Genomic DNA, 12,802 nt, shown 5'->3' with positions numbered 1-12,802 from the left:
AGATAGCTACTGACCCTGTATATAGCTACTGACCCTGTATATAACTACTGACCCTGTATATAACTACTGACCCTGTATATAACTACTGACCCTGTATATAACTACTGACCCTGTATATAGCTACTGACCATGTATATAACTACTGACCCTGTACATAACTACTGACCCTGTATATAGCTACTGACCCTGTATATAACTACTGACCCTGTATATAGCTACTGACCCTGTATATAGCTACTGACCCTGTATATAGCTACTGACCCTGTATATAACTACTGACCCTGTATATAGCTACTGACCCTGTACATAACTACTGACCCTGTATATAGCTACTGACCCTGTACATAACTACTGACCCTGTACATAACTACTGACCCTGTACATAACTACTGACCCTGCATATAACTACTGACCCTGTATATAGCTATTGACCCTGTATATAGCTACTTACCCTGTATATAACTACTGACCCTGGACCTGACCCTGTATATAACTACTGACCCTGTATATAACTACTGACCCTGTATATAGCTACTGACCCTGTAGATAGCTACTGACCCTGTACATAGCTACTGACCCAGTATATAGCTACTGACCCTGTATATAGCTACTGACCCTGTATATAGCTACTGACCCTGTATATAGCTACTGACCCTGTATATAACTACTGACCTTGTATATAGCTACTGACCCTGTATATAGCTACTGACCCTGTATATAGCTACTGACCCTGTATATAACTACTGACCCTGTATATAACTACTGACCCTGTATATAACTACTGACCCTGTAGATAGCTACTGACCCTGTATATAGCTACTGACCCTGTATATAGCTACTGACCCTGTATATAGCTACTGACCCTGTATATAGCTACTGACCCTGTATATAACTACTGACCTTGTATATAGCTACTGACCCTGTATATAGCTACTGACCCTGTATATAGCTACTGACCCTGTATATAACTACTGACCCTGTATATAACTACTGACCCTGTATATAACTACTGACCCTGTAGATAGCTACTGACCCTGTAGATAGCTACTGACCCTGTATATAGCTACTGACCCTGTATATAACTACTGACCTTGTATATAGCTACTGACCCAGTATATAGCTACTGACCCTGTATATAGCTACTGACCCTGTATATAGCTACTGACCCTGTATATAGCTACTGACCCTGTATATAACTACTGACCTTGTATATAGCTACTGACCCTGTATATAACTACTGACCCTGTATATAACTACTGACCCTGTATATAGCTACTGACCCTGTATATAGCTACTGACCCTGTATATAGCTACTGACCCTGTACAGAAACGAGTCATCAGGCCAGGTAGTCCTGAGGCATGGTCCTAGGGTTCAGGTAGTCCTGAGGCATGGTCCTAGGGTTCAGGTAGTCCTGAGGCATGGTCCTAGGGTTCAGGTAGTCCTGAGGCATGGTCCTAGGGTTCAGGTAGTCCTGAGGCATGGTCCTAGGGTTCAGGTAGTCCTGAGGCATGGTCCTAGGGTTCAGGTAGTCCTGAGGCATGGTCCTAGGGTTCAGGTAGTCCTGAGGCATGGTCCTAGGGTTCAGGTAGTCCTGAGGCATGGTCCTAGGGTTCAGGTAGTCCTGAGGCATGGTCCTAGGGTTCAGGTAGTCCTGAGGCATGGTCCTAGGGTTCAGGTAGTCCTGAGGCATGGTCCTAGGGTTCAGGTAGTCCTGAGGCATGGTCCTAGGGTTCAGGTAGTCCTGAGGCATGGTCCTAGGGTTCAGGTAGTCCTGAGGCATGGTCCTAGGGTTCAGGTAGTCCTGAGGCATGGTCCTTGGGCTCAGGTCCTCAGAGAGAGAGAAAGAAAAAGAGAATTAGAGAGCATACTTACATTCCCACAGGACACCGGATAAGACAGGAGAAATACTCCAGATATAACAGACTGATCCTAGCCCCCCGACACATAAACTACTGCAGCTTAAATACTGGAGGCTGAGACAGGAGGGGTCAGGAGACACTGTGGCCCCATCCGATGATACCACTGGACAGGGCCAAACAGGCAGGATATAACCCCACCCACTTTGCCAAAGCACAACCCCCACACAACTTGAGAGATAAAAAGACCCCTAACTTACCATCCTGAGACAAGGCCGAGTATAGACCCCACACCACTAGAGAGATATCTTCAAACCACCAACGTACTGCCCTGAGACAAGGCCGATTATAGACCCCACACCACTCGAGGCATATCAACAGACCCCTAACTTACTACCCTGAGACAAGGCCGAGTATAGACCCCACACCACTAGAGAGATATCTTCAAACCACCAACGTACTGCCCTGAGACAAGGCCGATTATAGACCCCACACCACTCGAGGCATATCAACAGACCCCTAACTTACTACCCTGAGACAAGGCCGAGTATAGACCCCACACCACTAGAGGGATATCAACAGACCCCTAACTTACGACCCTGAGACAAGGCCGAGTATAGACCCCACACCACTAGAGGGATATCAACAGACCCCTAACTTACGACCCTGAGACAAGGCCGAGTATAGACCCCACACCACTAGAGGGATATCAACAGACCCCTAACTTACGACCCTGAGACAAGGCCGAGTATAGACCCCACACCACTACAGGGATATCAACAGACCCCTAACTTACTACCCTGAGACAAGGTTGAATATAGACCCCACACCACTAGAGGCATATCAACAGACCCCTAACTTACGACCCTGAGACAAGGCCGAGTATAGACCCCACACCACTAGAGGGATATCAACAGACCCCTAACTTACTACCCTGAGACAAGGCCGAGTATAGTCCCCACACCACTAGAGGGATATCAACAGACCCCTAACGTACTGCCCTGAGACAAGGTTGAATATAGTCCCCACACCACTAGAGGGATATCAACAGACCCCTAACTTACGACCCTGAGACAAGGCCGAGTATAGACCCCACACCACTAGAGGGATATCAACAGACCCCTAACTTACTACCCTGAGACAAGGTTGAATATAGACCCCACACCACTAGAGGGATATCAACAGACCCCTAACTTACGACCCTGAGACAAGGCCGAGTATAGACCCCACACCACTAGAGGGATATCAACAGACCCCTAACTTACTACCCTGAGACAAGGCCGAGTATAGACCCCACACCACTAGAGGGATATCAACAGACCCCTAACTTACCATCCTGAGACAAGGCCGAGTATAGACCCCACACCACTAGAGGGATATCAACAGACCCCTAACTTACTACCCTGAGACAAGGCCGAGTATAGACCCCACACCACTAGAGGGATATCAACAGACCCCTAACTTACTACCCTGAGACAAGGCCGAGTATAGACCCCACACCACTAGAGGGATATCAACAGACCCCTAACTTACTACCCTGAGACAAGGCCGAGTATAGACCCCACACCACTAGAGGGATATCAACAGACCCCTAACTTACTACCCTGAGACAAGGTTGAATATAGACCCCACACCACTAGAGAGATATCAACAGACCCCTAACTTACTACCCTGAGACAAGGCCGAGTAACGACCCCACACCACTAGAGGGATATCAACAGACCACCAACTTACTACCCTGAGACAAGGCCGAGTAACGACCCCACACCACTAGAGGGATATCAACAGACCCCTAACTTACTACCCTGAGACAAGGCCGAGTATAGACCCCACACCACTAGAGGGATATCAACAGACCCCTAACTTACTACCCTGAGACAAGGCCGAGTATAGACCCCACACCACTAGAGGGATATCAACAGACCCCTAACTAACTACCCTGAGACAAGGCCGAGTATAGACCCCACACCACTAGAGGGATATCAACAGACCCCTAACTAACTACCCTGAGACAAGGCCGAGTATAGACCCCACACCACTAGAGGGATATCAACAGACCCCTAACTTACTACCCTGAGACAAGGCCGAGTATAGACCCCACACCACCAGAGGGATATCAACAGACCCCTAACTTACTGCCCTGAGACAAGGTTGAATATAGACCCCACACCACTAGAGGGATATCAACAGACCCATAACTTACTACCCTGAGACAAGGCCGAGTATAGACCCCACACCACTAGAGGGATATCAACAGACCCCTAACTTACTACCCTGAGACAAGGCCGAGTATAGACCCCACACCACTAGAGGGATATCAACAGACCCCTAACTTACTACCCTGAGACAAGGCCGAGTATAGACCCCACACCACTAGAGGGATATCAACAGACCACCAACTTACTACCCTGAGACAAGGCCGAATATAGACCCCACACCACTAGAGGGATATCAACAGACCCCTAACTTACTACCCTGAGACAAGGCCGAGTATAGACCCCACACCACTAGAGGGATATCAACAGACCCCTAACTTACTACCCTGAGACAAGGCCGAGTATAGACCCCACACCACTAGAGGCATATCAACAGACCCCTAACTTACTACCCTATGACAAGGCCGAGTATAGACCCCACACCACTAGAGGGATATCAACAGACCCCTAACTTACTACCCTGAGACAAGGCCGAGTATAGACCCCACACCACTAGAGGGATATCAACAGACCCCTAACTTACTACCCTGAGACAAGGCCGAGTATAGACCCCACACCACTAGAGGGATATCAACAGACCCCTAACTTACTACCCTGAGACAAGGCCGAGTATAGACCCCACACCACTAGAGGGATATCAACAGACCCCTAACTTACTACCCTGAGACAAGGCCGAGTATAGACCCCACACCACTAGAGAGATATCAACAGACCCCTAACTTACTACCCTGAGACAAGGCCGAGTATAGACCCCACACCACTAGAGGCATATCAACAGACCCCTAACTTACTGCCCTGAGACAAGGCCGAGTATAGACCCCACACCACTAGAGGGATATCAACAGACCCCTAACGTACTGCCCTGAGACAAGGCCGAGTATAGACCCCACACCACTAGAGGGATATCAACAGACCCATAACTTACTACCCTGAGACAAGGCCGAGTATAGACCCCACACCACTAGAGGGATATCAACAGACCCCTAACTTACTACCCTGAGACAAGGCCGAGTATAGACCCCACACCACTAGAGGGATATCAACAGACCCCTAACTTACTACCCTGAGACAAGGCCGAGTATAGACCCCACACCACTAGAGGGATATCAACAGACCCCTAACTTACGACCCTGAGACAAGGCCGAGTATAGACCCCACACCACTAGAGGGATATCAACAGACCCCTAACTTACTACCATGAGACAAGGCCGAGTATAGACCCCACACCACTAGAGGGATATCAACAGACCCCTAACTTACTACCATGAGACAAGGCCGAGTAACGACCCCACACCACTAGAGGGATATCAACAGACCCCTAACTTACTACCCTGAGACAAGGCCGAGTATAGACCCCACACCGCTAGAGGGATATCAACAGACCCCTAACTTACTAACCCTGAGACAAGGTCGAGTATAGACCCCACACCACTAGAGGGATATCAACAGACCCCTAACTTACTACCCTGAGACAAGGCCGAGTATAGACCCCACACCACTAGAGGGATATGAACAGACCCCTAACTTACTACCCTGAGACAAGGCCGAGTATAGACCCCACACCACTAGAGGGATATCAACAGACCCCTAAATTACTACCCTGAGACAAGGCCGAGTATAGACCCCACACCACTAGAGGGATATCAACAGACCCCTAACTTACTACCCTGAGACAAGGCCGAGTATAGACCCCACACCACTAGAGATATCTTCAAACCACCAACGTACTGCCCTGAGACAAGGCCGAGTATAGACCCCACACCACTAGAGGGATATGAACAGACCCCTAACTTACTACCATGAGCCAAAGCTGAGTATAGACCCCACACCACTAGAGGGATATCAACAGACCCCTAACTTACTACCATGAGCCAAAGCTGAGTATAGACCCCACACCACTAGAGGGATATCAACAGACCCCTAACTTACTACCCTGAGACAAGGCCGAATATAGACCCCACACCACTAGAGGGATATCAACAGACCCCTAACTTACTACCATGAGCCAAAGCTGAGTATAGACCCCACACCACTAGAGGGATATCAACAGACCCCTAACTTACTACCATGAGCCAAAGCTGAGTATAGACCCCACACCACTAGAGGGATATCTTCAACCTACAACTTACCATCCTGAGACAAGGCCGAGTATAGACCCCACACCACTAGAGGGATATCAACAGACCCCTAACTTACTACCATGAGCCAAAGCTGAGTATAGACCCCACACCACTAGAGGGATATCAACAGACCCCTAACTTACTACCCTGAGACAAGGCCGAATATAGACCCCACACCACTAGAGGGATATCAACAGACCCCTAACTTACTACCATGAGCCAAAGCTGAGTATAGACCCCACACCACTAGAGGGATATCTTCAACCACCAGCTTACCATCCTGAGACTAGGCTGAGTATAGCCCACAAAGATCTCCCCCACGGCACAACCCAAGGGGGGTGCACCAACCCAGACAGGAAATTCACATCAGTGACTCAACCCACTCAAGTGACACACTCCTCCTAGGGACGTCATGAAAGAGCCCCAGTAAGCCAGTGACTCAGCCCCTGTAATAGGGTTAGAGGCAGAGAATCCCAGTGGAAAGAGGGGAACCGGCCAGGCGGAGACAGCAAGGGCGGTTCATTGCTCCAGTGCCTTTCCGTTCACCTTCACACTCCTGGGTCAGACTACACTCAATCATAGGACCCACTGAAGAGAAGAGTCTTTCCCAAGGTTGCTGTTGGTGCATATCCCATTGTAGTTATTGGGGTCAAATCTGTGCACTTTCTCGCTCTGTCCCCCTCTTTTTTAAATTTTACCTTTATTTAACCAGGCAAGTCAGTTAAGAACAAATTCTTATTTTCAATGACGGCCTAGGAACAGTGGGTTAACTGCCTGTTCAGGGTCAGAACGACAGATTTGTACCTTGTCAGCTCGGGGGTTTGAACTTTCAACCTTCCGGTTACTAGTCCAACGCTCTAACCACTAGGCTAGCCTGCCACCTCTACCCCCCACATCTGTAGATTCTCCAAGTTAAGGACATTCCTCCGGCCAGCCCAGAGAGAATTGTTGCTTTACGAGACTCAGCGTTGTTTGGGTTTACAGTAAAGTAACAAAACACACAGGTTATGTAGGAAGTTTACATACACTTAGGATGGAGTCATTAAAACTCGTTTTTCAACCACTCCACAAATGTCTTGTTAACGAACTATAGTTTTGGCAAGCCGGTTAGGACATATACAGTGGGGCAAAAAAGTATTTAGTCAGCCACCAATTGTGCAAGTTCTCCCACTTAGAAAGATGAGAGAGGCCTGTAATTTTCATCATAGGTACACTTCAACTATTACAGACAAAACGAGAAAAAAAATCCAGAAAATCACATTGTAGGATTTTTAATGAATTTATTTGCAAATTATGGTGGAAAATAACACGCCCCTGGAGAGAGAGAGACTCTCCTATATCTCCACCACATACCCCTAGAGAGAGAGACTCTCCTATAACTCCTGTGTCAACATTTTTTATTATACTCCAGACACATTATCCTCACATATTTTTGATGTTTTTCACAACTCAGTAATCAGCTTGGCATATTGCCACGCTGCCCTAACAGGCCAACGAGCTTGTGATTTGAAACAACCCACAGCTATTTTTAAAAAGCAAGTGATCCTCGATGCCTGAATGGCAAATGATGGTGTGTGTGTTCATCACTTGTCAGCAGTAGCGTAAATGGCCTGGTAGGTGACGTGTCTGTGTTGATGATCCTCCATTGTGACCTGGTTAAACCCAGAGGCTCTCAGAGCTGCCATGTAGGCCTCGGGTTGCCAGTTCCGTCCAGGAAACTCCCCCCTGGACGCAAAGCTGACCACTCTGCTCAGTCTCAGAGTGGTCACCATCACACCTCCTATAGTAGAATGATACAGTGGAGACATTGAGTGGTCACCATCACACTAACAGTTCCCACACCAACAGTTCCCACACCAACAGTTCCCACACCAACAGTTCCCACACCAACAGTTCCCACACCAACAGTTCCCACACCCCTCACCTGGTTTCATGACTCTGTGTATCTCTGCAGCTGCCTTCCTCAGGTCTGGCCAGTAGTAGTAACAATTACAGTGGAACACCTTGTCTACCATATTGTCTGCTAGAGGCATGGCTGCCACATCACACTGATACAGAGACACCTTCCCATTGGACACCAACTCCTTCAGAAGATCACCTGCCATCTAGATGGGTGGGGAGAGAGGAGGGGGAAGGTGGGGAGAGAGGAGGGGGAAGGTGGGGAGAGAGTAGAGGAGAGGAGGGGGGAGAGGAGGGGGGAGAGGAGAGGAGGGGAGAGAGGATGTGGGAAAAGCAGTGTTGTTGTTGAGTCACTAAATTACCACCCCTCTACACATTTACTCTCTCTCTCACCTGGTGCATGTAATGTGAGTAGTCCACTCCTATGAGTCTCCCAGTAGGTTCTGTCAGCAGTGTGGCTGCAGCCTTCAGGCCCAGCCCTGGACCGTGGCCCAGCTCTAACACTGTATCTCCAGGCTGGATCCCAGACAGAGACACCGCACTCTCCTCTAACATCTTGTTGTGATACTTCAGGAACTTAGTGATCAGCCAACCATACACTGACCAGGTGGGATGACCCAACTGCTGCCCCAGCTTCTCTAATAAGATCATCTAGAGGAGAGAGAGCGGGGGGAGGGGAGAGAGAGCGGGGGAGAGAGGGACAGAGGGAGGGAGAGGAGAGACAGAGGGAGAGGAGAGACAGAGGGAGAGGAGAGACAGAGGGAGAGGAGAGACAGAGGGAGAGAAGAGACAGAGGGAGAGAAGAGAGATAGGAGAGAGAAGAGAGAGAGAGTGGGACAGGGAATTTCACTCAGTTTCAGTTCATATGAGGGAATCAGACAATTTAAATAAATACATTAGGAGGGCGGGCAGGACAGGGCAGGGCCTTGCAGGGCAGGCCTGGGCGGGCAGGGCAGGGCAGGGCGGGGCAGGCCTGGGCGTGGCAGGCAGGGCAGGAAAATACGAGGTCAAATCATGACTTCAGTGATCTTCAGGTCAGGAAGTGAGAGCTCTAGAAAGAGGGCGGAGTTGGTGGGTCTTTCATATACTTTCCCCCTCAGATCCCAGTTGTTTTGAACGTGGGAAATTACCAGTGAGTCAGGGTTGCCATGTCCACAATTTTCCCGCTAAATTAAGCTACTTTCAAAAACAATTTTCCAGGTGAAAATGCATTAGTCACAGGTTGAAATTGCACTGCGGCCACCACAGCATTTAAAAATATATATATATATTTCACTTGAGCTGCTGGCTGTCAGGCAGCCTGTGGGTGGTGAGGAGGGGTAAGTGGAGGGCCGTGTGTGTTTAGAGGACTGGTTTAGAGAGAACTGCAGCAGAGTCAAGGAGGACAAGTTTACCAGTTGTAGGTAGGGCTACTTAGATGGTCATTATGGAGACGCCTGTTTACCATGTCTGACTTTAGACACACTACAGAGCTTTACATACATTTCACGTCGACTGATACTAAACCGTATCAAGCCAAGGGTTTTACACCTGCTCAAATCTTGCTCGTCAAGCGAGGCGCGAGTGGAAATATAAATTATTGAAGTCACTCAACATGGGGCACAGTGAGGTGTCCTTCGCTCCCGATTCCCGTTTGCCGAGATGTCCTGCAGTACATTAGAGGGATGGGGAAAACTCCCGTCCCCAGGCGTCTGATTGGTGTCACTCTTTCCCTCCATCCAACACAGCTGATTAAACAGAATGCATCAGGATTAGGTGATTATTGGAGTCAGGTGCGTTAGTTGGCAAACTGACGAGGAATTGTAGCTAATCAGGCCAAGGTGACAGCGAAAGCATTCATTACTTTTCTAGTCCGATGAAAATAGTCAGTCTCAACTTCGGCATTCAAGTTTTAAAATTATTAGCGTCAAGAATAAACTAGTTTAGAATTGTTTGACGAACTTGGCTAGCTAAAGTCATTGCACACATTACTTGGGATTATTGGAAGTAGTTAGCCAGGCGATTTTATACAAGGTACGTTATCTGGTGATAAACTCATTTCAGCAAAAATCTGAAAAAAACAAGCCAATTTTTGCACGAACCTAAAGCTAACATTAGTTAGGCTGGACAATAGAACGAGTCCAAATTCACCCAAGGTCTGGCTGGGCAGAGTACTTTAGGATTCTGCTTGCTGTTTGGGGTTTTAGGCTGGGTTTCTGTACAGCACTATGAGATATCAGCTGATGTACGAAGGGCTATATAAATACATTTGATTTACCTTGGTGTAACAAGGGCCGAGCCGTGCGGCCCTACCAACCCTTCTATTTCTTCGTAATGGCCCTCCGCGTGAGTTGGGTTTGTTCCTTCGTTCGTTGTCACTCCCTTATTGTCCGGTCTAGTATGAGGCCTTGGATAGATATACTCCTATTTAAATATTCTGAGTTATGGATTCCTCCTATATTTCCTTACCTCTGTATATATCAATACCTAATAACTCCTAGTAATTATGCTCGTCAGCTAGTAGTCACTCGGAAACTAGTATTGGTATGTTGACTCTTAATAATATATTTTTGTCCACACAATGAAATATTTTCTAGTGCAATCACTTTAACCTATAACCAGGGTCACTTTCTGTTCAGTGAGAGTGTCAAAGGCATTTGCTCTCCAGATCGTTAATCTGGCCTAGTTGTCAAAGTTTCAAGCTTTTATTAAGTCTGTCTTATACACATCATTACAATTCAATGGTTATACAGTTTCTCAATACAACAATAATGCTCAATCAATCCTTAATGCTTTAAGCTATGCCAGATAATATTGCAAAACTTTAAATGTGTTAACCTTAACACTTTAACAATATTGACTAAATAGCAAAAATAGTTCAATTACCTTAAATGCTCAGCCCCTTGGTCACTTTTCCTGTAATCGGTATTCTCGCAGCTATGACGCTAGATTCCGAATTCCAATATCTTTATACACGTCCAACTCTTGTGTATGGACTCAATATATTGTAACTGGTACTTGGCTGTTTTTCCTTGAATTGCTAATCACCACTGGTGTCTAAAATGCGAACGCCCGCTTTGTCTGTGTGATCAAGAGGTGGTTAGACCCCTGTTTTTCGGAGACTCAGTCAGGTTCACAAGATTCAACCAGTTTCTTCAGATAGTGACCCAATAAGTACTTAAGCAAAATTATCCAGTTCTCTAATATTGTTCTAGTCTATCAAAAAGCGTATAGTGCAATAGTAAATTTACCTGTGATGATTCTCCATATGAAGTCTGTTTCATATGTTAATGAGGATCACACTGTCTTATGTTCTCTTTATATACCTTTTTAAAGGGGAAGTTCCCACTGGGGCTGTAGACCTACTTAACCTGAGGCCTGTGTGTTAAACGGAAGCTTCCTATTATTACCATTTAAGGTCATGCACTACTGACTCTCACATTGCTGCTTCCGTGTTACTGTTGGCTGATTCTACTCAATCATACCAGCTGGTTGTTTCTCCCACTGGAGGTGGCGTAGGGGGTATGAAGAAGTCTATGATAGGTATCTCCTCTGCTTCCCCCTGCTGTCCAGTTTCTGCAGGTGCGGTCCGTGGTTCCAGGAGGTCCCATGGATGTCCTATGTTGTTGTCCCCATTGCTTGATGGAGGGGGCAGATTATTTTCATCTCGTCACAACACCTTATTATGAAAGAGTTGTCAATCGCCATATAAAGTCCAAAGAAAAAGCCTGGAAGGAGGAGAGATGATTCGAAACGATTCGGTTGACCGTTTTATGTGTGGATTAATTGTGGGAGTAGAGGACCTTGTGCATTTCAGGTAAAATAACAACTCAACTTTTATATCCCAGGTCAAATTAGCTAGCAACAGCAAGCTAAATTGCCATAAATGTTTAATGCTTTTCGACATGTCCCCAAATGAATAGAATTGGTTCAGAGTTTTGATATTTCAACCCGCGTGCCGTGATCGCCTTTGGTGTGGGGTCACGGTGTGACAATTCCATTTAGCCTAAAATGGCACCAAAAAATGTATAATTTTTTTATTTTACCACTACAATCTGTTCTTAGGATGAAACTAAAATAATAACTTGTGTAAACATCCTGTCTGCATGACGAGTAAGTAGAAATAAAATAAAAGGTAACTTCTGACTATTTCTGGCGTTTGACAATACCCTGCGCAGCCTTACAGAATTAGAGGAGATTCTCATGATTAATATCCAAATTTAAAATCAATATACATATTGAGAAATAGACAAGACACTTCTATTTCCCCCAATAGGAAACAGTGGGACCACCTCAGTCATGTGTTGTTTACATTTTAACTATGACCAACGTGGGGTCTCGTTGACAATAATAATGTGCCGTAGAACAATGGGAATAGAACGTTCAGAAGGAGAGTTTTTATATTTATTTATTTTATATTTATTCCAGCAGGGTAGCCTAGTGGTTAGAGCGTTGGACTAGTAACCGGAAGGTTCGAATCCCTGAGCTGACAAGGTACAAATCTGTCGTTCTGCCCCTGAACAGGCAGTTAACCCAGTGTTCCCAGGCCGTCATTGAAAATAAGAATTTGTTCTTAACTGACTTGCCTCGTTAAATAAAGGTAAAAAAAATAAAAAAATAAAATTAACCAGGTAAGCCAGACGAGAATAAGTTCTCATTTACAACTGCGACCTGGCCAAGGAAAAGCAAAGCAGTGCGACACATACAACAACACAGAGTTACACATGGAAT

The 12,802-nt window shown here is 46.6% G+C and overlaps 1 protein-coding gene across 4 annotated transcripts; it reads right to left on the bottom strand.

Annotated features, from left to right (window-relative positions):
* Positions 1–7,461: 7,461 nt before the first annotated feature.
* zgc:194242 (uncharacterized protein LOC100005854 homolog) lies at positions 7,462–11,404 on the bottom strand. 4 transcript variants are annotated; one of them, XM_064993595.1, is made up of 5 exons: positions 10,958–11,404; positions 9,687–9,819; positions 8,486–8,743; positions 8,118–8,298; positions 7,462–7,973 (listed from the first exon to the last, which is right to left on the bottom strand). In XM_064993595.1, the coding sequence occupies exons 2-5, from the start codon at positions 9,747–9,749 to the stop codon at positions 7,777–7,779; spliced, it is 699 nt and encodes a 232-aa protein (XP_064849667.1). In that variant the 5' UTR covers positions 9,750–9,819; positions 10,958–11,404; the 3' UTR covers positions 7,462–7,776. The 4 variants fall into 4 exon arrangements, with proteins under 4 accessions (XP_064849667.1, XP_064849666.1, XP_064849669.1 ...); XM_064993594.1 differs by having other exon boundaries at positions 11,323–11,378; XM_064993597.1 differs by lacking the exon at positions 9,687–9,819 and having other exon boundaries at positions 10,958–11,403.
* Between the last annotated feature and the right edge of the window lie 1,398 nt (positions 11,405–12,802).

Source organism: Oncorhynchus masou, chromosome 18 (assembly GCF_036934945.1).
Source record: "Oncorhynchus masou masou isolate Uvic2021 chromosome 18, UVic_Omas_1.1, whole genome shotgun sequence".
NCBI lineage: Eukaryota > Metazoa > Chordata > Actinopteri > Salmoniformes > Salmonidae > Oncorhynchus > Oncorhynchus masou.
The sequence above is the reverse complement of the archived record's forward strand: the minus strand, read 5'-3'. Positions and strand labels throughout refer to the sequence as shown.